Source organism: Lissotriton vulgaris, chromosome 7, assembly GCF_964263255.1.
Source record: "Lissotriton vulgaris chromosome 7, aLisVul1.2, whole genome shotgun sequence".
Classification (NCBI taxonomy): domain Eukaryota; kingdom Metazoa; phylum Chordata; class Amphibia; order Caudata; family Salamandridae; genus Lissotriton; species Lissotriton vulgaris.
In genome coordinates, this window is record NC_141695.1 from 832,848,707 (window position 1) to 832,876,216 (window position 27,510).

The 27,510-nt window shown below is 44.9% G+C and overlaps 1 protein-coding gene across 4 annotated transcripts; it reads right to left on the bottom strand.

Annotated features, from left to right (window-relative positions):
- Positions 1-14,820: 14,820 nt before the first annotated feature.
- On the bottom strand, positions 14,821-25,646 carry ALYREF (Aly/REF export factor). 4 transcript variants are annotated; one of them, XM_086931156.1, is made up of 6 exons: positions 25,230-25,646; positions 23,443-23,598; positions 22,676-22,823; positions 18,747-18,810; positions 15,924-16,107; positions 14,821-15,452 (listed from the first exon to the last, which is right to left on the bottom strand). In XM_086931156.1, the coding sequence occupies exons 1-6, from the start codon at positions 25,473-25,475 to the stop codon at positions 15,438-15,440; spliced, it is 813 nt and encodes a 270-aa protein (XP_086787282.1). In that variant the 5' UTR covers positions 25,476-25,646; the 3' UTR covers positions 14,821-15,437. The 4 variants fall into 4 exon arrangements, with proteins under 4 accessions (XP_086787282.1, XP_086787281.1, XP_086787284.1 ...); XM_086931155.1 differs by having other exon boundaries at positions 23,431-23,598; positions 25,230-25,610; XM_086931158.1 differs by having other exon boundaries at positions 23,711-25,570.
- Between the last annotated feature and the right edge of the window lie 1,864 nt (positions 25,647-27,510).

Here is a 27,510-nt window from a genome sequence, read left to right on the forward strand (position 1 = left end):
AGGCCCATAATACAATAACGTTCAATTCAATCAAGAGGAACTGATTTGGGGTGGCAGTTAACACACAGGACACTAGAGAAACTAAGATTTCCCAATACCACTTTAAATTCCTCAATCACTTATCACTAAATGACAGCTCCCTCTGCTTGGAGAATTAGAACAGTTCTTCTCCCCCCGCACTGCGATCAATTTAAACATCATCTTCTGTCAGACTCGCGATATAAAGCAATGGGCTTGTTCGAGCTGAGCAGGAAGCACCCCGGCTAAGATCAAGGTAAGAGCAGGCCTGTCATTCACCCATCAGCGTCCGAAAGAAGTGGGGCCACCTCTCAGAGAATTAAGACCTGTGATTGGTACACAGTGAGTACTATGGCAGACCACCTGTTCTTCATTTCGGGCTCTGCGATTTTGCTTAACTAGTGCATGGGCTGTGCTGACATGGGAAAGAGAGTCTACCTCTACAAGGGAGAAACCATGGGTGGGCACCAAAGTATCCTACCTTAGCAAGCATTAAAAATGCAATAGGTCTCGCTTTTCATCAAGTTAAAGCCATTTGCTTTGCTATACAATATCATTAGCAAAGCGCTTTAACTTAATTAAAGGAGAGACCTATTGCATTTTCAATGCCTGTTTGAACATGCAAGCGACCATCCCTCCATGATGAGTCATATCTTCTATGCTTAATATCTCATAATGTGGGCATTGGATATTAAAGTTATGGTGCAATGAATGACTGGCATGGAATACTAGAATATTCCAACCAATCTGATTAACTACATACCCATGTTCTATAAAGACAATATGTTTTTTCTGTATTCTATTTAAATAAGAGGTCAATGCTTGCTTAAACTCTGGCACGCACTTGCACAATGTTATGTTTTACGTTGCTGTAGAGGTTGAGTGTCCCGAAAATCAACTCTGGGATATCAAGTCAGACACGTGTTTTTAGGGTTCGCCTGCACAAGCAGCTTAATAACAATCACATGGGCGATACCAAATGCATTTACCAATGCTGGTTTTATCAGTACACACTGAGAAAGCATTTGATTGGGCCCAACGGCCTTTCATCCAGGAGGTTCTCTATAGGAGAGGACTATCTAAATTCTGGAAACTGGCGACACACGCACCTGGAAGGGTCGGGGTGAATGGCATGACTTTGGGCCCCATCAGGAAACAGAGTGAGAAGAGTCAGGGCTTTCCATCTCCACCCTTATTTGCCCTTTATATGGAGCCCCTTGCTGAGGCGGCCCGCAGAAACCCACAGAATACAGGAGTCACATTAGGCAGAACACAAGTTGGGGGACCTCTCCTATTTAGGCCACATAGCAGCCACTAAGATGACCCAAAACAGTGTACCCTATGCAGGTGTTTCCCTCTTCAACCACCCAGTGGTACACTTTCCGGTATGCAGACACCGATAGACTCATCTGGAAGGGGGAAGAAGCCAGAGTACCCAAACTCAAGCCTTCCTCCCACACCAAAGACCCTCTCCCCTCCAAACTTGTCCAAAAACTCAAACACATCATCACCCCTTCCTGGACTTCTATTATCAACAGCTCCCTTGCCACCCGCTGTGTCCCCACTTCATTGCAACTAGGCCAAATCGCCCCCATTATCAAAAACCCTTTGGCAGACCCAAACGACCTCAATAACCTTAGTCCCATCCCCAACCTTCCCCTTCTTTCTAAAGCCCTGGAAAAATGTGTCCTTCTCGAACTAGATAGACACATTGAACACTTTAACTTACTAGACCCCTTCCAATCTGGCTTTAGGAAAGGATGCAGCACTGAAACCGCCATGCTAAAAATTGTTGACGACATCCACCACTCACTTGACAATGGTGAATCTAGCCTGCTGATCCTCCTTGATCTCTCTGCAGCGTTTGATACTGTTAACCACTCTGCTCTACTAAATGTTCTTAGAGATGGATTCGGCCTGAATGGTACGACACACAAACGGTTTGTCTCATACCTACAACATAGTTCTCAACAAATCAAAATCGCCTATCTAACCCTACCTCCATCACCTTAGGAGTTCCGCATGGATCCCTCGTCTCTCCCACTCCCTTTAACCTTTTCATGGAACCCCTCACACTCATTCTTAAACAAGCCGGGATCAACTACCATCTCTATGCTGACGACACCCAACTCTATTATAAGATTAAAACTCATGCTGACATCCTTCACCTCAACAACACTCATCAAGATTCAAACCTGATTCCACAGTAACCACCTCAAACTCAACCCTAAAAAACTGAAATTCTTTTTTCCCCTAAAAATAACCAGCTCCCCATTCAGAATTGGATCTCTGACCTTAACGCCCTCAACTGCTCCTTATCTTTGTCCTCCTCAGTCAAATCACTAGGGATCTCCCTTGACAACCTCCTAAACCTCAAGGAACACATCAATAATTCTGCCAAAGGAGCCCTCTTCACTCTCCGCCATCTTAAGAAAATCAAGCCCTTCATCCCTATCGATGATTTCAAACTAGCAGTCCAATCCCTTGTTCTTTCTCGCATCGACTATGGCAATGCCATTCTCACCGGAATTCCCAAGATCCACCTAGCACCTCTTAAATCTAGGCTTACCTCAGACTGCAAGCGATTCGACCACATATCCCCTGCCCTTAAAACCCTTAAATGGCTCCCCATGGAAGGTAGATGCACTTACAAAACAGTCTGCATTACACACAAAATTCTCCATCAGAATACACCGACCTACCTCTCTAGCAAACTCACTAAAGCCGGTTGCTCCTGTTCCTTGAGAAGTACTAACACCCTCCTTCTTATCCCCCCCTTCCTTCTAAAAAAGAAAACCACCCAGTCTCGATCCATTTCCGGCAACGCTCCTTGCATTTGGAATGCCCTTCCAACTGACCTTCGCTGCAACCCTTCCTACTCTAGTTTCAAAAAAGAACTCAAACTAAATCTCCTCAATAAATACTGGGGACCCTAATTCATATCCGTTCTCTTCCACTGGCTACATCTGTCCAACCCTAGATGCATTTGCCCTCCCTTTTTTAGCCCTACTCGCCCTTCCTCCTCGTCACTTCCCCCTCCCCGTTTATCACCTTCACTCCTCCTTGCTCGCCCCCCCCTTCCTGTGTCCACCCTCAGCCCGCATCCCCTCCAACCCCCCCCCCCCCTCCACTTCTCTTCCTTACCAACCTAACAGACCATTAATCTCCCTATCCTGACTCTGCAATTTTCCGGCTCCTTTTTTTTAATTTGTGCCTTTTGATATTTTTGATTTATCACATCTTTAACATTTTGTTGTGCTTATTTCCCATTATTTATCATTTTGAAATCTGTCAGGAGGAGACTTTTATGTTGTTTATATACATGTCCCCTGTCTTATTGACCTTTCTTGTCTCTAAAATGTAAAGCGCTCTGATACCCCCATGTCCAGCCAGCGCTATATAAAACCTCTAAAATAAATGATCCAAGTGAGGACTGGGAATCCCCTGGCTCAAGTACTTCTATGTGGCCACAAAGTTAAACAATCTAGTAGAATGACATTGCAAGGCTTCTGAGGAACACTGGTGCTTTAGGAATCAATCAGTTGCCAGCAGTCTTGTGTGGAAGACCCTACGGCTACCCAAGAGACGTAAATCATAGGGAGTGTACAGTTTCCCAGTCCTACAGGCCACCATGCCTGCCTGGGATATGGCGCACTCCTTTAGCAACTTCACCATCTCCGATGACCCCTATAATAGGCAACCAGAGTTTCAACCAGCTAGCGCCAGCACAGACTTTCTATTTATTTATTTATTTTATGCAATTTTTAAAGCGCGCAAATACCCAGGAGGGTGTCTCGGCGCTAGCGTAACAGAGCTCTTCCTGTGAAGAAAAATGGTAATTTATGCTGAGAACAACCAAGTCTTGAGTTTCTTTCTGAAGTTAATGAGCGTAGGAGCGGTTTTAATATGGAGGGGTAATGTATTCCAAAGTTTGGCTGTCGATGTGGTAAAACATCTGTCTCCCCAATTGGCCCTTCTTGTACGAGAAACCCTCAACAGATGGGCTGATGATGAACGTAGAGTTCTTGAATGCTCAAGCGGGCAAAAGGCTTTATTTAGAAATAGTGGGCCTAGATTATTGATGGCTTAGTGGGCTATGCATAAAGTCTTGAATTTAATCAGACTCCTCACTGGGAGCCAATGCTGTCGGATGTAAGGGGAAATGGATGTGAATTTGGGGATGGTTAGTAGAGTCCTGGCCGCGGCATTTTGCACCGTCTGCAGTCTGTTGAGGACCTTTTCTTGGGCATTCAGTAAGAGGGCATTGCAGTAATCTGTTTATTTTATTTATTTTTATTTTGAAAGTTTTATATAGCGCGAACAGGATCTTTGCAGATATCAGAGCGCTTTACACGGCTGGGAATGCCAGCAAGAGAGTGGGGTTACACATAAGTAGTACAGCACATCAATAATACAAGTATAACAGTTAAATGTGTGCATAGATAGTCAGTAGCATCAATAATCCAGGTGGGATACATAGTCATAGAGTTCGAACAGCGAGTTAAATGTGTGCGTAGCTAGTTAGTAGCGACAATAATTCAGGTGAAATACATAGTCATAGAGTTCGAACAGAGTAATACAGGTCGGAGTAGGGTCTTTCCAAATCCACGCTAATAGGTCAAGTGTATTTGGCCATAAAAATAGCTTTTACTTCTTTCTTAAAAAGTGTGAAGGAGGAGATGAGTCTGGTTTCAGGAGGGAGTGAGTTCCAGATCCTGGGTGCCATTCCTGAGAAAGAGCGTTTATATGTTTTTGCCTTCCAGAATCTTCGGGGTTTTAGCAGAAGATTGTCTGTGCCTCTAGTGTTTCTAGAGCCGCCAGAGATTGACAGCTTCTGAGTGAGATATTCGGGAGAGCTCAGATGTAGAGCCTTGTGTGTCATGCAGGCGATTTTCAAATGTATTCTGGCTTCAAAAGGCAGCCAGTCCAGTGTTTTCAAATCAGGGGTGATGTGCGAGCGTTTTTTTGATCCAGTGATGAGTCTGGCTGCAGCATTTAGAGAAGCTCTTAGTGGTGCAGTGCTGGTTAACGGGAGACCGCAGAGGGCGGTGCTGCCGTATTCAATTTGTGGGATTACTAGAGCTTGTACTGCAGTTTGGAAGTCTTTGGCTGGTAGGAAGGGTTTAAGTTTCCTCAGTGTATTGATTTGGAAGTTCGCTCCCTTAGTAGCCTTGCTGATATGATGCTGCATGTTAAGGTTGGAGTCGAGGGTTATGCCTAAAGATTTCGCTGAGTCCACTGTGATGGGTTGGACTTTGAGTGCTGTTAACTGTTTAAGCCAGGTTTGCGTGATGGGGGTCTTCGCGGGAGGTGTGATCAGCAGGAATTCTGTTTTCAGAGCTTTGAGGTGATTATCAGCAAGCCAGGATTGTGTGCTTCTAATCGTAGAGTTCAGTAGTAAAATGTCATTGGGGGATTGTAATTTGAGATATAGTTGGGCGTCATCTGCGTACATGTGAAAAAGTACATTGGATGCTTGAAGCAAGGTGGTGAGAGGTTCCATAACTAGGTTGAACAGGGTTGGTGATAGGGAAGATCCTTGAGGGACGCCTAACGACACAGGTATTGGAGAGGACATCAGGTTGTCACTCTTGAATTTCTGCGACCTGTTGTGTAAAAAGGAGGTGAACCACTTGAGAACAGTCCCAGAAAGACCCATTCTTGTGCTCAGAAGATCGAGTAACTTCTCATGTTTGACGGTGTCGAATGTCGAAGAGAGATCAAGCAGGATGAGGAGGCAGGTATCACCTTGATCTAGGATTTGAAGGGCGTCGTCAATTATGTGAGTCATAGCAGTTTCAGTGCTTTGTCCTGCTCGGAAGCCTGATTGATGCGGGTTGAGGAGATCAAACAGGTCGATATGTTTAGTCAGTTGTAGTTGAACGCATTTTTCCAATAATTTGGCGAGAGTGGGAATATTGGTAATGGGACGGTAGTTGTTTAGGTCGGATGGGTCGGCAGTAGGTTTCTTTAGCAAAGGTGTGACTTGTCCAACTTTGAGGGAGTCAGGGATGGTTCTTTCTTGGAGCGAGCTGTTGATGATTTTAGTCCAGAGAGGAAGGAGCAGTGGGATGAAATCTTTGACAGCGTTAGCAGGGAGGGGATCCGTGAGGTGATTGGAAGGTTTCAAGGTGTTGAGCAGTTTGCCTATTTCTTCTTCGGAGTAGGTTTCAAAGGTTGACCATGTTGCATTGTTTTTAGGTTCGGTGGGTGTTATGCAGTTGAGTGTGTTGTGGAGTATTGCATCAGCGCGGAGATCATTCTTTATGTTGTCAGTTTTTATGGTAAAGAAGGTGGCGAAGTCTTCACAGGAGGGTGCTTCGTGCAAGGTACTGAGAGGTTGGGGCTGTTCCTTGGCTTGTGTTCTGATTAACTCAGAGTTTTCTAGGGCGATTTTTTGCTTGGACGAGCTGGAGGCTGAAGAAGTTTGCTTTTGAGCGCTTTATTTTCCTGAAGTAGGCGTTTCTCTTTTTCTTCAGGGTTTTCAGGTGTAGTGCAGAGGGAGCTGACCTCCAGGTGCGCTCTGCCAATCTCATGGCTCGTCTATCTTCATTGAGACTCCCGTCGTACCATGGGTTGGAGATTTTAGCGAAGACTCTTTAGCTGCATGGGAGCAGCCTCATTAATTATTGCGGTCACGGCGCTCAGATAGTCGTCAGTCAGGGATTGGACATCTGTAACGCCAGCGGGGGGGGGGGGGGGGGGGGGGGGGCGGGGGGGGGGAGCAGGAGGTCGCGACTGTTCGGGGGTAAGGATAATGGGTTGAGTTTTTTCAGGTCTCTTTTCCAGACTTTAGGTCTGGTGGGTTGAACCGAGTTGAGTTTGACTTTTTCATTGATGTGAAATGTAACGTTTGTCGTTTTAAAGCTTTATTCGACATTTGTCATAAAAGCATTCACCTAACCCTGATACAATAAATACTACATGTAAAAAATACTTTCTAAAAATACATATTAAACATGAAATGTCGAAAATGTAACAATATGATGGTCTGACCAGTCACAGGGTTGTCTCAAGTTGACTAGCGCCCTCTTTGGCGATAAGGTCGAGGATAGAGCCTTTCTCGGGGGTCGGGCTGTTGCATAATTGTGTGAGGTCCAGTGCGCTTAGGAAGCTTTTAAGACTATTTACCACCGCATCGTTAGGGTCGTTCCAATGGAGGTTGAAGTCACCCAGGTATATTTGGGTGAGCTGTCGTCCTGCGTTGGTTGAAATCAGGTCCATCATTTGTTGGGCGAAGATGAGGTGGTCTCTGGGAGGGTGGTAAATGCCATGGAGAGAGCATATCGGTTTGCCATCACTGATGATATCGAGGCAGATGTATTCGTAGGAAGTTGGGTAGGGACGGCACGGAAACTGTCAGTACAGAAAGGCTGTTCCTGTATATGCATGCGATTCCGCCACCTATCTTGCCAGACCTGTCAAGCCTAATGATGTGGTAGTTAGGGGGGACCAGAATGTCCATTATAGGTGTAGAGGATTCGGTTAACCAGGTTTCAGTCAGGATGATTAGGTCAAGGTTCAATCTTAGGATGAGATCAGCGATGGCGGAGGAGTGTTTAGAAGCCGATCTGCAGTTTAGGAGAGTGCATTTGAGACGGGGAATGTCTGGAGAGGAAGAGGGTACTAGAGAGAGGGGGACTTTCCTATGGTTATTTGGGACGGATATTCTGTTAAGAGTGGAGGATCTGCGGGGATTTGAGTGTATTGTGGGGATGGGGAGGTGCGAGGCAGTTGTGATGTTTAGGGGAGCTTGGTCGTAGGAGCTGAGGAGGGAGAGGGTGTCGAGGTCCGAGAGAGGGTTGCATGTACGAAGGGGGCGGTTGTTGCGATTGTGGGCGGGGATCGCGGTCCAGTGAGTGCGGCGGTTGTGCTTGTTGCGATTGTGGGCATGGATCGCGGTCCGGTGTGAGGGACGTGGCTTAGGAGCGTCGTCGGGACGTGAGGGTAGCAGGTTGAGAGGGGGGGTGGTGGTGAGTGAGGCGAGTCTAGGGGGTGTGGTGAGCAGCTCTTTGATGGTGTGCATGTCTTCCTTGATGGTGTGAATTTCTTCTTTGAGTTGTAGGAGGAAGGACATAATCTTGTCTAGCGTGGGGTGAGTATTAGTGTTGGGGGTGGACGTCATGGTTGGGTGGATGCCCTGGGACTTAGCGTGCGGGTGGGAGGGAGGGTTAGTGTTCATGCAGGGCTCCGTGTTGTCGTCGTGCGGGTTGGTGTTAGGGAGAGAGGGTAAGGGGGCGATGGGAGTGGATGAAGTATGGAGGAGGTTAGAGGCGTGGAGACGGGGATTCATGGCAGGGGGAGAGGGCGGGGTGGAAGTGGAGGGTATGATGGTGGTGAAAGGGGAGCCTGAAGGGAAGTGAGGGCTGAGAGTGGGGGGGGGAGTTGAGGTTGGAGGTGGTCCTGTCGTGGGACTGGGGAGTTAAGATAGTAGATGTGGTGTGCTCTGCATGCTTAGTTAGCGTGTGGAAGTGGGGGCTGAGAGAGGGGGGGGACAGGGTGTGGGATTTGTCGCTATGTGTCAATCTGGTGCTGAACTAGGTTAGAGGGGTTGTGGGCGGGGTCTATGGTGTCAGTGGGGAGAGGATGGGTGGGGGTATTATGAGAGGGTCACCGGGGTGGGAGTGTGGGGTCGGTTGGTGTGTGATGGGAGGTTATTTATGTCTGTGATTGCGGATTGTGGGGTGTTTGCAGCAGGTGGGTGAGTGACTGGTGTGTTGGGGGAGGAGGTGAGGTGCATGTCGTTCTGGTGCTGAGCCAGGTAAGAAGAGTTGTCGGTGGGGGCTGTGAGGTCTTGGGTGATAATACTGGAGGGGATGTGAGTGGAGGTCCGATGGTTGGAGAGGTTCTCTTTGAAAGTGGGGAACAGGTTGTCTAGTAGTTCCAGGTTCCTGTCTGTGGATTGAATTAGGACAATCCCGTTATTGTAGATAGTAATGGTGGTTCTGCCTAGGAAGAGTTGGGAAGGTGTGATGGAGAGAGTTAAGCAGTGAGCGGATTTCCTGGTGGTGGTGACAGTGAGAACACCAAGATACTAATTAGAGTTTTGCCCGCAGACGGAGGTAGACATGGAAGAAGTTTTTTGATCCTTTTTAAAATATAAAAGGATGAGGAGACCACAGAGTTGGCATGTTGGAGGAAAGTCATTTTGTTGTCAAATATGACTCCTAAATTGCGTACCTTGGCTACCGGTTGGGGGGGGGGGGGGGGGGGGGAGGGGCACACCCATCTGAGGTGGCCACCATTGGGGGGGACCAGCTAGGTTGCAAGTTCTAGCATAGCAATTACCAAATTGTAAGTGTGTGGAGGACCTTTTAAACGTGAACTGGATGCAGTCTTTTGAACAGTTTAAGAGGTAATATGGCCTACCTGAGAAGGAGTGTATGAAGCATATACAACTCAGCCACTGGGTGACTCAATCTGCAGTCCGGAGGCATGCAACTCAACCACAGATCGAATATAAGAAATGGCACATTACAAGACCCGATAAGCATTTAGTCTCCGCCCTTTACAAAGGGCTTCTAAAGGCACTCCCCTACCACAAACACAGCAACACAAAATCAATGGGAACAAGAATTAGAACACTCTCAGATAAGGAATTGGGGAGCGATTCCACCGCCCAAGTGCACTTGCCCTACGAAGTTTCTCATCACCCCCTCCCCAAAGCTGGAGGGCTGAGGCACACAGGCACTCTTATACCCCAAGCTGCAACAGTATTGGAAAACGGTAAACCAAATGATTGCCACCGATATCTCCCATTCCCTGTTTATACTATTTTGAGTCTACCCAATGCACTCTTTCCCATTACGCTCACAACGGGATGCATTAGGTGCGACTAAACATGCAATCATGGCCCTGTGAAGCCTTCTTGGTTGTTAAAGTTCTATTGATTGATAACAAGTTTCAAACTACTCTTTATCGAAAGAACACGGATCGTAACAGCACCCTTCACTACTCCAGTTTCCATCAACCCAGTTTAAAACATAACTTACCTTTGTCTCAACTCATGAGGGTAAAAAGAATCATATCCGATCCTTCAGAGAGCATCCTACAAACTGAATTCATGTGCCAGAGATTCCAAGGTCGGGGTTTCCCTGAGAAAGTTCTTCCCACCGACAAAACAAAATGTACCATGAATAGAGATGAATTGCTCTCAACCAAAATAAAAACTGACAACAAACCCATGATTGTGGTTTCTAAATACTCTACATTAAGTGCCAAATACCGCAAAATTCTCTCAAAACACTGGCAACTTCTCAGCAGAGTCCAGACTTTCAAGGTCTGTTTGAGCAACCTCCAATCTTTGCTTACACCCGTGGGCCCAATCCCAAAGAAATACTCACCCACCCTAAAAATCCCAAACCTCATGACACATGCAAAGAATTACAACCTTGCTACAACTGCAGCAATTGTAACAACGTAATCAAGGGCAACATATTACATCATATAATGAAAGGCAATCCCATCAAATTAAAAGTGAATGCCACGTGCAACACCAATAATGTGATCTACCTACTCAAGTGGCCTTTGTTACGTAGGGCATACTGAACGCAAAATTCGAACAAGCATTTTGGAACACAAAAGTAACATTCAGACCAGCAACATGAAATCCACTGTTGCATCACATTTCGCTGAAAACAGACACAATGTCGCACAACTGAAATTCACTGTGCTTGAAAATGTACAAACCACAGTCACCATGACCATGAAGGATAACTTGCTTCAAAGAGAAAACTTTTGGATCAGATACCTGTGCACGATGCAGCCCACTGGGCTCAACGTTAGAATGGAATTTCTTTGCTATTTATGAACTGTACTTTGCATATCACTGCTGTTTTATTATTTGTGATGCTCATACTCACTGGTATTTTTTAAAGTGTGCTTTATATTATTCTCACCCGTTTTACGTATTTATATGATTTTCACCCGTTTTACGTTCTTACATACATATCCCTGGTCTTTGTTTATATAAGTCACTCTCATTGTTTATTTTCACCACTTTAAGATGGCCGCTAACCTTTCACCCGCAGTCCACTTTCTATCTTCATTAACCGGCCACGCTACACGTTCACTGTTTTTTAACAATCACCTAAACGCTAGCAGCACAGCACGATTTAAGCAGTGACTGTCCCACACGAATGCTGTAAGTACGAACTCCCCAATATCGCCCGCACTTTCACGTTAAATCATGTATTTGTTGACACTTGGTCGACATTGTTTTTCATCTCTTTTGAACTCCATTGAATCTTCAAGCAGGTTCACGCTGAACGTTATCACTGTACTTTAAATTCACTCAAGCGCGCAGTGGTCACATTTTTTTAATGCTCGTTTTTAAACACGTTTTCCCCATAATCCACAGTAGGCATTTATCACACATTTTGATATACTCTTTATGGCCACCTTGGACCCTAAGCACACATTCCATTCTACAGCATAATAACTCCACAATGAATTATTGTGTATTTTGAAACTATGATTGATTTAAGCACCATGTTGATGATGCATATTATGGAGATATATTTTTTATTTCTCAGACAGTTTATTTGTTCTTCTCTTTAGATTCTCCCCTGACGAATAGCTTATTGGAAAGCCCGAAATGCATAGGGATTTACAATTCAAGCATTTTGGAAATTTGTAACATTTAACCTGCAATATATGAATGAACTGTTGGAACCATTAATGAGATTTAATGAATAATGGACTAATCTAGTGATTTGGATTTACTTTATTACACCCCTTGTTGGGTACCTTGAAGGCTGTGCGCAGGGGGACAATTGCAAATCTGGATTTGCGTTTTCGAAACTACTGGATATACATGGTAGTAGGGGCTTTCACTGCCGCAGTTTTAAACAGCCCCCCTTTTTCTCCCGTGGAAAGACCGGATTAAAGGGACAGCCAGTGCAGCCATGGCTATTATAACAATAAATTAAAGGCACGGAAAGGTGATTATTACACAACGCTCAAGTCAGTAGACATGCATTTTGTTGCCGGGACTTGCATTACTGTCGTGGGCAAGAATTTTGGCGTTTCGTTGCTTACTCCCAGAGAACATGGAGAAATAAAAATAGACTCAGTCTAAAATAAATTCCCTTTGGGATTCCTCAAAGTAATACAATGTTCACACACCACATTCAACCAATCACTAACAGTGTAGCGGTAACCAAAAACCCAATTGGAAAGGTGTAATATATCTATACAAAAAAGTTGCAAATCACTCAATACAAATGCCAAACCAACAATTATGAATAGTTTACCATTTGGTAGAATTTTTCTATTATATCTTAAAGAACCGTTGTGGTTCAGTAACTTTTAAAGGCATTTAAAAGTTACTTAACCACAAGGTTTCTTTTGGATATAATAGAATAATTCTATTATCGTTGGTTTGGCATTTGCATTGAGTGATTGGCACTATTATATCTTCCCACATAGTGTTTAGCAAGATAAAATCTTTGTTGAACGTACGATTTTATACTCATTCAATGTGGTGGTGTTGCACATTTTAAAATTGCGTTTAACTTTTTTTGTTTAGATATTTCAAGTAAACATTTCCATATTGGGGTTTTGGCTACTGCTACACTGTTGGTGATGGATTGTTTCGATTGCATGTGGAATGTGAACATTATTCTATGTGTGAGAGGAATCCCAAAGGGAATGTATTTTTAGACTGTCATTTTGGTGTCCTGACCCTTCGGCAACTAGGACCCCTCTCTTCTTGAGAATAGCACAATGCTATTCCTTGGGCGTTTTATATTGTTTGTTAGCTGCAATTTTTAAAAGTTTCACTTTTAGGACAATGGGCACAAGCAGGAAACATAAGCGAAAGACAATGGACCAGATAGCGAGGGTTAGATTTGCACCGCATCTAAATGTGGGCAAAAAGATTGTTGATGAACACAAGGGTCTATGACATCATGTAGGAAGACGTACTGGCTGTTAAAACTGACTGAAAGGAATTTGGAGTAACAAGACACAACTAGCCAGATTGCCAGTGTCTGCCCAGAGCGTTAATCACCTAACTTATACATGGCCGGACATTGAAAGAACTTTATGCCCAATAGCAAACAAAGAAATTCATGCCGGGTTATTTTCATTACCTTTGCTGTCACCATTGAGTTGCCAAATTGTATTTTCCTTTACTTCCTCCTAAAGGTGGTCTTTTAGATTATTTTCTTTGCCAACTTCAAAAACAATGCATGTAGTGTAGGCAACAGCAAAATTAGTGGTCAATTTTGCTTATTTAGTCAAGACCCAAACTACCTGGGACCAGGTTGATAAAACTCGATAGCTTTGTTACTGTAGTAAAGTGCCACTTTTTGACATGGTCACTCCGACTTATGCTCACGGATGATATTTTTTTATTGGTAACGCACTCAAACGCTAACTAGGCCCCAGAGCTTCAGCCTAAAAGACGACAAATGTTCAATTGAAACTGAAATTGTCTCAGACTTTAGCACCCCTGCAAGTTCATAGTATTTTGTACCTCTGCTACCCAGGGCCTGGGTACTAAAAGAAAGTCTCTAAAGGATGCAGTACGATGCTTCCTTCAGGGAGCATCCTGTCGGGAAGTCATCACAGAGGTCCCAAGAAGTCAGCCCTGTCTCTTCAGAAGGTCACACCAAACCATCCAGGAGCACCCCTGCACCAATACCCTGGTACAGGAGCATTTGCCCAATCCAAGGCTTTTTGAGTGTCAAGTCCAGGCACCACTGCTGCCAAAACTAAACCACCCACATAGGGAATCGCAGGACGGACAAGGCTCACCCCAAGTGTGCCCTGCTGTCTGTTTTCTTACTCTCTGCATGTCAAGACCAAGAACAGTGAGCCTCCACACTAGCTGGCCAAACCCCTCTGCATCGAGCTCCACAGCCCTGGTTTGCGGAAACTGACAGTGCACCCTTGCTCCCAAGACCCTCATGAACATGCCCCCAAAAATCAACACATGCCACCAGGTACTCTGGACTAAACTGTGAAGCACTCTAGGCTACCAACACCTCTGCACCCGGTTGCACCAGGGTAGGTACACTTAACTGCTGGTACTTTGGACCTTGGGCCTCAAGCACATTAAATCCTACTGTGCATCCTCCACAACTGATTGCAAGTATATGTACGCAGTACATCTTTACTATCATAAGACATTACCTAGTTCGATGACAATACCTCAAAAAATGTTATTTGAGCATTTCAGTATTTTTTTGTAAAATACATAACTTTGAAAGTTTACCTAATTCTGATAAGTGTCCTTTATATTGAACAAATCTTATTTTCCAAATTGGTCTAAAATTTCTCCTAGAGTGTGTCTTAGTTGACTGTGCAATAACAGCTAAACCCTCCACCCTGAAAAGCAGAAGCTGCTGCACCACTACCACAAATGGGATTATTAAAGTACGCCTCTGTAAACCAATAAGGGTAGGCTGAACTTTTTTGCACGTATTCCTACATAGGTTACTACATAAAAAGCCAGCTTCCTACGGTTACAGTGTGAACCTAAATTGAATATATACAGCAAAAACACTTCATTCAATATAGAACAAATCATACCTACTTTCGCATGTAGCACTTCATGATCAAGACAAGTGGGACTACATATGCAGACTGATATGCTACATAGGGAGCAATCAGCCAATGGTCCACACGATTCCTGGTGATGCATACAGGCTACTGGATTAATGAATGTACAATTAATATTAAAATTGGTGACTGTAACCACGGGCAAGCATACAGCATTATTGCGGTCACAACTGCTCACTATGCAAAGCCTTATGGAACAGACGTTTAAGAAAAAAAATCTGCATCGCCAGCCTCCGCATTTTACATAGGCTTTATTTAGAAGTATAAAACAATGATCAGTAAAGAGCTGTTGGCAATGCATACGTCCATTCATGGAGGCTAAAGTTCACAGCATTTATTGACGGCTCTTAAGATTTGGAGTCGAGGTTGCTTTTGATCCATCACAAAAAAGGCCATCAACACTGAAGAGAAGTTCATGGAGCAATGTCAGCAAGTCCACATGCAGATAGGTTCAAGTGCACAAAATTGAGACAACTGATTTCTGATAGTTTGGAATTTGTGCAGCATTACACCGAACAAAGTAACAGATGTAACAGCTGAGGAATGACTATTTTCTTTACCACGCCAGAAAGTCCAATTAAAGCCTAGCTGGATACCAAGTAAACAGAATTCTCCTTAGACAATTTTAATCTGGTGTAGGTGAAGTAGGCCTTCCCACAATATAATACAAGGAAAACGTGTTTCAAAATAACTTCGTAGAAAACAATCCGCTCGAGATTTAAAAAAAGAAATGACAGATTAAAACCCCTTTTGAAAGTAAAACGTAATTGTTCATAGTTGTATCAATCCTACATCAGAACACTGAATCCGCCATAATGCTGAGTCTTCATTTCTGTAGATTTGCTTACTGGTTAGCTGGTATCCATCTGAAATGAAATACAATTTGCGTTATATAGACTGAAGTGAAAAGTGATTGCTTATTGCAACTAAATAGCTTTAACTCTCGTTACTGTACGAAGTTGCCTTAATATACTGATGCGCTACTTATTTTCATATGCAATGTTCCAGCACCAGTGCAATTTTGCTGCAAAGGATGAATAATAAACTGCCCAGCAACTCCAAAGTACAATAACCTCTGAAGTCTGGTGCAGATGTGACTCCTATAGCGAGGACTGTATTGGCAAAATAGAAACATAGCCAGTCCGATCCATTTTCTTTCACTGCTGGCACACAGGTGCACATAACCTAACTCTCTCCCTAAAGCTTACTAACTCGAAAAGCATAACTTAACTGTTTTAATTATTTCTGTACCGTTCCAGATGCCCGTTTGCTCATCAAAAACTATGGATGAATTACAACATTATGGATAACCCAAAAATGGTGAGGTAATGACATACTCTAGCATTGTAGGCATCCAGCTGTGCATCAAGTTCTTCTGCTGACAACTGCTGTCTGGGGTTCCGTGCGGGCCCACCTCTGCCTCTACTTCTGTTACCACGACCCCTTCGGTTTCCACCACCTCCACCTCCACCAAATCCACCAAGGCCACCACGTGGTCTGCTCATTCCACCTCGATTTATACTGGAATAAAAAAAAAAGTTACTAACACAGGAATAATTGGTTTCTTATTCTTAGCACGATCGAACAGTTGGCATCAATATATTCGATAAAAATATTTTTCAATCACATGATCATAAAAGATATACATCACATTATAAAAAAAGGTTTTAAAAAACGCATTAAACATTAGTGATCAAGGTTTAAAAAAAAAAAAAGAAAAAAGGTGTGCCAATAATTCAAATCTGTCCTGAGTCTCCAAGTCTCTTTATGCAACGGGTTCGGGCGTACCACATTGAAGTTAAAAATTTGGATAGTGCAAAAACTGTAGTAGGAGCTAGATCTGTCTTTAAGACTCTGTAAGCAGGTAGAAAAGTTCTGAACCTCAAGTTTCTAAGCAGGGGGACTAGCCAAAATTTCCTGCTCCTCTCATAGGTCCGGCAAAAGAAGACCACATGGACATCGTTCTCTTTCGGGTGGTCACATGCCGGGCAAGTTTCTGTGGAGGAGCGACAAGACCATGATGCTGTGAATGATGCCAGAGGAAGAGTTCCATATCTCCATTGGAGGAATAGTTTTCTGGTTAATGCCGGAGTCATGGCATCTAAGACACTTTCTAGTTGATAAGAATCTTTAATTTTTATGAACTGGTTGGATAATGATCCATCACGAGTGCCTTCGGCCGCTCTGAAGAGCATGTGATCGTAATAAGCTCTCGAGAGCACCTTTTTAGGGATCTTAATGCTAGTATTTACTGGGTCCAACCATAGTTCGAGGAGTACAATTGCCTCAAAAGTTCTCTTGATGTAAATCAGCCAGGGTGTTCTTGCGGCGTTGGGCAACTAAAAATTCCTGCAACTCAGCTCTGTAAGTTGAGAGATCTGGACTGCTCCATAGACACCGCCAGAATGCTAAAGGTTTGAGCCCCAGCTCCTCCATTATGGGCCGAAGGCCCATATCCAGCCTGAGAGGGAGTAATGGAAGAGCAACAATCTGTCTCAGGAATTTATTCTCAAGTTAGTAATTTTGATGATGGAATATGGCCCCACAGCTCGCCCCTGTATGTGACACCCCCGGGGCCTGTGCTTTGTAAATGTGAATAATAGGGGTGAGTGGCCGGTAGGGTTATTCGTTCACTAGTCTCATGGTGCCACCCACCAACTGTGCCAGTTTGATGTTTGCTTTTGACTGGTGGGCCGACCACGTTAAATTTTCATTGAGGGTGATCACCAGATATTAGATTGTGTGCACCCGTTCCAGTTGAACTGTTCCCAGCTTGGGCGGTTAAGGGGCTTGGGATTGAGAATCATGTATTTAGTTTTCTGTGGGTTAATTTCGATCCCCGCTCTGAGCAGAACTCCATAAACCCGCCCAAGACACGTTGTGTGCCCATTAGGGATTTAGACAGCAGCAGGGTGTCATCGGCAAACATAATTGCGGGCACCCTGCTGCCAGTCAGTTTTGGGGCATCAGTGTTGGGAATCCTGGTCAGGTGGGCAATTACCCCGTTCACGAAGAGGCAAAACAGGGTCGATGCAAGCACGCAGCCCTGTCTTACCCCTCTGCGAACGGGGGACCTTTCGGTTAAATTGCCACCTCTGCCACACCCAACGCGGGCGTAGTTGTTATGATGTAATCTCATCAGGATTGCCAAGATGTCTCCCGGGACATTCATCTCCTCCATGACTTTCCAGTTTTACTCTGGGTACCAAATCAAAGGCGGCACGCAGGTCTACAAAAACAGTATACAAGGTGCCGCCCTCAATTGATGCTGTCCTCCAGTATAAAAGGTTCAGCCTAAAAATGTTATCTATTGTAGAGACCCCCTGTCTAAATCCCGCCTGATAGGGAGTCAGGATATCAGTCTCCTCCATCCAATTCTGTAGCCGGTCCAGAATCAGTCTTCCGAAAAGCTTTTGGGATATATCAATAAGACTGATCGGACGATAGTTGGCTGGGAGCAGAGGGGAACCCTTTTTGAAAATTGGCACCACTTCTGCTCCCAGCCAAGTATCCGGCACCTCCATTCCCCCAGGACAGCGTTAAATATCAACGTAAGGTATGGGGCCCATATCCCTGGTTCCTGCTTAAATAGGTCGCCGGGTACCCCATCGAGACCAGGGGTTTCCCTGTAGACAACCCAGCTATAGCCACCCTCACCTCTTTCAGTGAAAGGGTCTCCTATTGGACCTGGCACTATCGTAATGTTTGTTGAATTTGGAGCCCCTTCCTCCATTGAGTACAGTGACTGAAAATGACTCTGCCATAAGCTAGGAGCTATGTTGGGCTCTATTGCTGAGGATAGGTCCTCTGTTCCATTGGACACTATTCGCCAGAATTTGCACGAGTCTTTAATGGCAAGTGATCTTGAGAGGTTCTCCCAGTATTGTTGGTCCCACTCAGCCCTGGCATTCACCAAGAGCTTCCTGTAGGACCATCTCCTGGATTGGATTTCATCCCTGCCTTTGCGCCCCTTAATTGCAAGTAGCAATTTGGTTTTTGAGTCCCTGCAGGCGGCATTATACCAGGTCCTCTTAGCTGTGAGTCCTTTTTTAGCCCCTCCTTTTGAATATAGGTCCAGGTCCAGAGTACTAATTAGTTCTGCATGGGTCAATATATAAATTTGGCATGTATTAGCTCGGCACTATAGTTATCACTCTTACCTTTGAGGCGGCCTTCTCTGTAGGTCTATTTGTGAAGTCACTAGCTGGATGCTCATTGGCCGCCCTGGAGGTAAAGAAACAGAGCTTAGACCAAATAAACGTTGTTAAAGGCTAAGACTTCAAAGTTGGAACCTCACACAGGGTATCAATTCATGCAGTGCATTTCACACAGGCCCATAACCCTAAAAAAATACACGTCGGGTGGGAGTTTTACCAACGTGGTTTGCCAATTGCCTAACAGAATAAACAAACTCTTGTGCAAGAAATGATTGTATAGCATTCAGCACAAGTCTTTAACCACACTGTACTGGTCACGAGTCACAAACCAATGCATTCATGTCTGCTGGTGCAACAAAGCATTTAACACCTTACGACTAAACACACCCAAAACGAACTATCCTGAAAGCTACACTGCAAGCAGGACCTCGTATATCCTGCATCTGGATCACCGACCACTCCAAGGACACATTCTTCTACCCGTTTCAAAGCCTTTGTATCGGTAACACCTTCATCCTTTGACAAGTCCCAAGACCATATCTACACCTAGTGTTTTATACCACTTAAACTTCATCCATACGTTAGGCTTGGCGATCTATGCAGAGCCCCACAACAACGGCATCCGCTCAGAGTATGTTGTCCAGTAGTCGACTAGACAACTACTTGTGGCTTCTGTGATAAGAGTAGGTAGATCAACATGGTACCACTGACGCAGTACCGCTTCCCTAAACAGATTAGTCATTTGAGTAAACTAAATTAAACAGTGAGATGAGAAAAGGGCATGTCCAACCAGATTTAATAAAGAGCATTACAAATAGGAGCTAAAGCGAACCCTGGAGGCAAAGTTCTAAAACTCCTGTAAGCAAACATCTGATGCGTCTTTGTATTGAAGATTGGAAAGCTGTGCCCAAATGTCAAATGTGTTACAGAAAGTTGCCTATACACCATATACACATTATATGCAAGTCTAAATTAATTTGGTCTTGCCTAGGCAGCACATGCGGAGTTGAAACATTGACACTAAACCCTAGTCACAGATCTGGGTTGAATCACTCATTAGCTCACTTCGCCACCCCAATTCAGCCACAGCCATATGCAAGTCTGTCAGGACCCCATGCCTCATGGGACAGTCACGACTTATCAGCCAAGCCAGGCCTTCCCTAGACCCAAAACAATCATCCTGGACCGGTTATGGGTAACACCCCCTCCTCCCCCAATCAGCCAGGCTAGCTAGAATTCAGTGGCTAAGTGAACAAGGGACCAACAACTGGGCATAATGTGCCAAATTGGGGCGAACAAAGCAGCACAAGACCTGGCTTGGCAGTTCAGGCTGGACTGTTCCAAGGTACAGGGCCAAAACGGTTTGCATTTAGTTGGGTCTGAACGGAGGTGGCAAAGTGAGCTAAAGAACGAGGATGGATTCAACCAAGATGTGTGACTGGGGTAAGTCTGAAAAGTTTCAGCGCTCTATCATCCTGTTGAGTTTATATTCAGGATATGGCATAAAGCTCTGCCAATCCTTTTAAATGACTCATGTCCTTTGTAAATGGTGGCTTTTTATCGGTCAAAAGGCTTAGTAGTCTCTCCTTATCTCTTGTAACCTCCCATGAGGACACCCCTGCTACATGTGCGTTGTGACTCCCTAGGTTTTAATTACAGTCTTGAAGCACTATTTTCTTAAATGGCTTCAGACAGGACAGTTTGCACTAAGCTTGGCTGGCAGTGGTTAATTCACTCACTAGAGCTGAGTTCTTCAAACTGTGGGGCGCGACACTATCTCAGGTGGGACACGCACTCCACACGAAGAGCTTACCTTTCAGAGTCTCGAGGTGTCAAGTTCAAATGGAAATCCTCCCGTAGCTGAGGGCTAAGGGAGGGGAAATAGATAAGGCAGGCTGTGTGCTTTTGTTACGTTAAGAGCTAACAGTTATCCTTCCCAGGAGAGGGTTAATTGGTAGAGCTTGGATGCTTCAGCGGGAGGCAGGGTCTCCTCTGCTAAAAAAAAAAAAAAAAAAAGGACAGTCCTGTTCCTTTGCGTTCGATTTCAAAGCAGATGAGACTCCTTGCCTCCCACTGCAGCTGTCAGGACCGTCTTTCCTTGCTTTCAGTTTTAGCAAAGCAGACATCCTGCCTCTCAAAGCAGCTGAAGCATTTCAGCTTTACCAGTTTAACCTGGTCCTGGGAGGAAGCTCTTAGTAGAAAGGAGACAACGTTTTTTTTAAGATTACATAGGCAGGCGCAAAAAATGAGCCATGTGTTTTTTAAACAGCCTGCTTTTCTGGACAATAAATATGCTTATAAACAAACATTTGTAATAATAGCAATAGTTAAACTTATCTGAAACCCTACGCTGCCATCAATAACCTGCTGAGTTAGTTCAAGTGTCTGGGAATGCACCCTGCATTCAGACAACTTGCACTCACACCGCACTCAGTGATCACTCTGCACTTGTGCTGTTCACCCTGTACCACACCCTGCAGTCACACAAGCACACTACTCACCTGCACTCATGAAACACTTCACTCGCATGTCTCCCTTTCTGCTCAATGTGCATACTCACTCAAATAAGACCATCACTAACCCTACATTCATTTGTCCCACTCTGCACTGACATCCGCACCTAAATTCATATGGTCACCTCACTCACCCTGCAGTCACTCCTCTTACCCTTCTCTCACAATGTCGCATAACTCACTGTGCACTCACATGGGCATTCTTACCACCCAAAAAGTGCAGAGGGTTAATGTGCCTGCTATAAAGAATGTGTACCATGCAGATCAAAGAACTGAGTCTGGGTAAACTGAGTAGCGCTATAAAAAAAATGAAATGTTTGCCAGAAAGGTGCTGTAGAGAGATGGGGTGCATTGTTGAGTGGTAGTGAGAAAATTCAGGCAGAGGAGGAAATGGGGGCCAAAACAGACCGTTGCACTATGTGCGTCCAGTGCTAGGGGCCAGCCATGGATGGGAGTGTTAGCCCCCCCCCCCCCGAAGTTCAGGTCTAGTTGCGCCCCTGTACACAAGTATGGGCATGTCGTGCGCCAAAGATTTTGCAGTGTACCAGATTCCAGAAATTTCTGTCAGGTGGTTGGGAGTCCCAACATCTAAAAAAATTCAGCTGGGGGGCTCAACCTACAAAAGTTTGAAGACCTCTGCACTAGAGCATCCCACATTTATGAGACAGCCTATAAATGTCCCTTCATCAGCTCCACACATTACAACCTAATCCAAAATTAAAGTAATCATTTTGACACTTCAAAGCTACTACTTGAATACATGGACATAGCTATTTGAATGGACTTAGTACTGGCTTGCATGCAAGATGGGTAGGGTGGATTTACCATATCTTCTGCAGGGTGCAGTATCATATGGGACCAAGAGGGGGGCCCCCTTTTTGTTCACATATAGAAATAAACCTGGTAATGTGGCTATATCAAAAACATTGGCATTTGCCAGTAATTCCAACTTTGCAAGGCACCAGCATTGCAGGTCTACAAACTATGGGGCTCCAAGAGCATCTTGCAGGACTGCACCTAGACATGCAGTGCTGGTCCCTTGTTCACTAGGGACTTCTAAGAGCAGCTTGCGGTACTGCTCAGACATACAATGCTGGTTCCTGGACTCATTATGCAAGCATTTGCAATGCACTATCTCGCATTACTGAAAGTAGGAGCTATTGGTGTTGCCTTATTTGCAACACGAGACCTATTGCATTGCAAATGCTTGTTTTAAAGTAGACGGCTGTAAGATAAATCTACTCCTAGAGAGCATCCACACCACCCTGGTAAGTCGTTAGAAAACCTCGCTCGTCACAAATAATGGGCTACAAGATTAAACGCATGGCGTACCTTTATATCAGTAAATTGCCTCACACAAATTTACGGAAAACATTGACTGGACAGTGTGCCAACCAGATGTATAGCACCAAGACTCACCGTCGAGGGGGACGCCATTATACTGCTTCATCGCCTTCAGGGCATCTGCTTTCCTCTCAAAGTGAACGTCAGCAGTACCCAAACTGCGGCCTGACCGATCATAGTGCACAGCAGCTTTCTTCAAGGTACCAAACTCCGCAAAGAGCTCCTAAGGGAAAGAATCGGGGAGAACAACTTTTAAGAACTGCAAACCTAAAGGCCAACCCCTTAAATAGGAATTACACCCATCCTGATTAAAGGCATTTCAATACATGCAGGGTATTGAAGAGATTCCAAGAAACAAATTCCCATATTGCCGTGTTTGTGTGGTGTAATCAGGGATGTGTCGTCATGATGCCAGGAACACACACACCTCACTAATGTTTAACCGTTTATTTATATGGGGCAATCGTACAAAATGGTCATTTAGCACAGCCAAGTCTTTATTCAGCCACGATACACATTCTTTTCATAGAGAAAAGAATAAATTGCATTCTACCCCATGAAGATCTGGATTTTTCGTACTGGACGAATGTCTAATTGTCACGTACCAAACTTTCCAAAGAACCCATCCCAATACAGGCAACTACGGATAACTGGAAAACATTTTAAATTTATTTTTTCTGTGCACCGGAAAACATCAACTCCTCAGAGGGTCTATCGGAACTACATTAAAACGGTAACCATGTAAAATTATTTCCTTTACATAGACCGGATATATAGCCACAATAAACGATAAGTACATGTTTAGTATCCAAATAAACAATGCGTAGTACCTTAATGCTTACCTGAATGTCCGCATCGGATACACCAAAATCCAGATTGGACACTAGGAGTTTGCCACCAGTCTCAACGCCGCCGCCACCACCGCCGCCTCCACCACCACCACCTCCATAACCACTGTCGAACATGTCATGTTGCCACTTGTCGGGAAGCTGCTTTGGCTGGAAGAGGAAATAAAATGACACGCAATGCTGACTGCACACATTACATCAGCCCTCTCCGCACACAAGGGCGGATTGAGAAGTCAAAAAAAACATTAAAATATCAGAGTACCCATATCAAGTAGTGGTCCCACTGGCAGTGCCTCGAAGTGTTGGTAAGCTGTGATGCCACCATAGGAACGGTTCACTGTCAAAGTTGGTATGTGTTGGAATCTAGTAGACATACCGTTGTGGTCACCCCCGACCCAAATGTATCTAATAACTCTGGACCATCCCCAATTGAGCCATCGCAAAACTCCCCAAAAACATAGTATATTCAGTTCAAATCCAATGGCGATTCAAACTTCACGCAGGTGTTCTTTACCCCTTCCAAACACGGGGGCCCGTTTCCAAATTTGCAGTAAGCGGGAAAGTAGGAGCAACGAAGGTAGCTGCACAATGGTTCTGCATATAATAGGAAACAGAATCCAGACCAGGGAGGGATTTGCAACAAAAAAAAAATTTCCACCCCCAATAAAGTAATCAATTGGTCAGGACTACTCAAAGGAACGCTCCTGGCAAAAAAGACCTTTAACTTTTTACACGACCTGGAAATACAAAGTTAAAACTCCTTTCCAAGAGCCCAGCCAAAAAACAAACAAAAAAGCGCTTGTAGTGCCATGTTCCCGCTCCGCTCCCTTATACAAGAACAGAGGGACAACTAGAAAAGAAGATAGGATTCACTGACCAAAAGCCCGACGACTAGGCCCCGGCCCAAGTATTTGATCCATCGCCAAACCCAACAGGTTTAAACACCTACTTAATTAGCTTTGTCGTCTGTCCCAAGTCAGGCAGACCTCAGTCAACATGACGGACAGTACTCGCAAAAAAAAAAAAAAAAAAAAAAAAACAACAGAAAATGACCCTTTTCCATGGCAAGGAGATACCCTCTCGTTAACTGTGCGTAGCATCCAGTTTCTTCTTTAAATCTGAGACTCAGTAGAATTTACTCGGCAAGTAGGGACCCTCTAGGCAAATAACCACTAAAAACTCAAATCTTAACAGCGTACTATAAAACTTAGCCCTATCCATTAAAAAATCGTGTGAAACCCAACTTCCAATGCGATAATCAAGCCCGACAAGAAATTGCCCGAAAACAGAGGTTCCCTGCCCTCCTCCCTCTAGACGTAGCCCCGGTCTTCAAGTCGGTAAGAGTTCGAAGACGGTTCCAACACTTCCAGGTGAGGACCCACTCCTCCGGTTGTCGCTGGCTCGTTGCTGTCAGCCGGGCGTCGCTGCTCCCCTTCGGGCTCTCTTCTTCCAGCTGCTCTCCATAGTGGCCGCTTCCACTGCAACAGGAGTGCTCTCACTGGGAGGGTTAAGGTCGCCATTTTGCGCTCTGTGCGCGGGCCGGGACTAGGTCCCTTCCCGGGCGGGCGCCATTTTAGGTACGGCCGGCCCTTAAAGCAGGACTCGACCACTGAGCCATGGTCTGGCCATCAGTGCAGGCCAGGGCGTCTGGGCCTGTGGCACCGCGGGCCTGAGACCCGCCACCTCTCCTCCTCTCAGGCCCGATCTCCCCAGGGCTCTTACGCCCCAGCTCACAGGCCCGGCTGCCTCTGCTCACGGGATCTCTCGGATGTAACGCTCACCCTGCTGTATGGCGCGGGCCGGACCCTCCCCCGGCTCATAGCCGGTCGGTTCCGCAGGGCTCCACCTCCTCCACCGCCTCCTCTGGGTCCAAGGCCGCTCCGGCCGCCGCCGCCCCCTCCTGGTCCTCCACGGGACCCTCCGCTCCGTCCTCGACCCCCACCACCGCCTCCTCGGGGTCCACCGCCACCTCGGCTCCGATTCATCTTTATGATATCATCTAGGGACATGTCCATCTTGTCGCCCATTGCAGCTACACGTGAAAAGGGCGCGGCACGGTGGCTCGTACTCGGTGACGTGGACGGTGGCTCTTCTTGCACAAGTTTCACGATCTCTTCGCGGTAACCGAACGCGACGCAAACAATGCGTCGTACGTACGACGACACCAGGGTTTTATATGGCACGCACACTTCTCGTGGCGTCACTTCCGGCGTATCAAACGCGTTTCCTTATTGAAGTTTTCCCTTCCGCACGGTTTAACTTTCACAGCAAAATGGCGGAAATGACGTAGCACGTTTTCATACACACGGTCATGTCATCATTTTATTAATTTATTTATTTATGCGCGGACTTTACCCGAAGGCGTCGGAGCGCTTCACAATAGGAACAGAAAATTACAAGTGAACAATTTACAAAAGCAGACGATAAGTTACATGAGGTAAAGGTGAAAATTGTGAGAAAACAAAATACAAGAGATAGCTAACAGTGCATTACAGGAGGAAAGAGTGACAAGCAGGGCACAAGTCCTAAGAAAAGAAGTGGGGGGACTCTCCAATGTAGGCGTGGTCACAGGAAGTGACATCACGACAGGAAGTGACATCACGACAGGAAGTGACATCACATGTAAGGCAGATCTATCATTTGCATATAATGCAAGATTTAACAATTGAAGCTGCTTGGTACTTAAGCCTGTGACTTAAGGTCCCTGCATGGAGGAATTAGCAGCCCAAATGTGGATGAAGTTTGGCGAAGGTGACATGAACACATTTTCAAAACGCTACAGGAAAGTTTGACTGCAAGATTTTGTATACATTACAGGTTCCCAGAGAGGCTGCTTCCCACACTCGACAATGACTATTACACACAGTAGGGCTCCATATTCACGTTATTCTATCGATGAGTGTTATATGTTATCCCCCCACCTATTGTAAACTAGCGACTCTGTATTAAATAGTTTTGTCCCAGCTGCCTCTCTCTAGCTGTGGCTAGATTTATTTATTTCATTTATAAAGTTTTATATAGCGCGAACTTGATCCCGAAGGATATCAGAACGCTTTACAATTTGCAGCAAAGGTAACAAATCAGAACATTAGTCTAACATTGGGAATCTTGGCTGAAGACAATGGAGCTGCCGGGCATTAACTTGGGTCAATGCCTAAATTTTAGATATATTAACTGGCCATTGTATTTATTTTAGCAGATTTATTTATTTCTATTTATTTTAGGAAATGTATTTAGTTTTGGTATATTTTAGTTTGACTTATTTGCCTTAATTTACTTCAGTGCAACAAAATATAAACATTGCTTTACTTTGTATTAATACTGTTTATTTTTGTGATAGTTCCTAAAAAAAGGACCGATTATGACTCATGCATTGTAATGGTTGTTTCCCCCTTTACAGAGACTACTTACTATAAAATCGGGGTGGGCCTAGCTCATGATGTCATTTTGTGGGGACCCCTTGAAGAAAGCGGGCAGAACCTTTGCAAAACTTTGTGCCCCCATCCAGTAGTGCAATTATCCAAACACTGACTGGATTGAGCCTAAATTAAAAATATACTGACATTCGTAATGCCAAGTCAGACGTCATCATGGAGTCATGTTTAAATGAACAATCCAGCGCCATCCTACACCTCCCCATTCCACAAAATTATACAATTCAGACCAACAACACAAACTAGAAGGGGGCTTTGCTGTCATCATTAAACATTCCATGTGGAAACAGCGACACATGGAAGAACACACAAGGGTACACCATCATACTACTTACATTTTGTAGCCTGGTGTCAATTGTTCAATGCAGGGCGTAATTTGTGCCAGTGCTTAGCGCCGGCACTTAATTGGCAGGGCCGGGTCTAGTGGGACTCTGATTCTACACGCACGAGGCGCACAGTGAATGTAAAATGTTTTAATTTAACTTACAGCACACTTGCTAGTACTAATACTTAATTAACTCCTCAAGTCTCGTGCAGCCGCATCGCATTGTGTTTAGTTTTTCACATCTCAGTTTACCCTTAATTGTTCACGATCACTTGAATAATGAAATATTCTGAGTGGGAGAGC

Coding starts and splice junctions, on each gene's coding strand:
- ALYREF (XM_086931155.1), bottom strand. CDS start 25,475: ATGGGCGACAAGATGGACATGTCCCTAGATGATATCATAAAGATGAAT. Junction 22,824..23,430: donor ACATTCAGGTAAGCATTAAG/GTACTACGCATT, acceptor TCTTTCCCTTAG/GAGCTCTTTGCGGAGTTTGG. Junction 18,811..22,675: donor TAATGGCGTCCCCCTCGACG/GTGAGTCTTGGT, acceptor CTTTACCTCCAG/GGCGGCCAATGAGCATCCAG.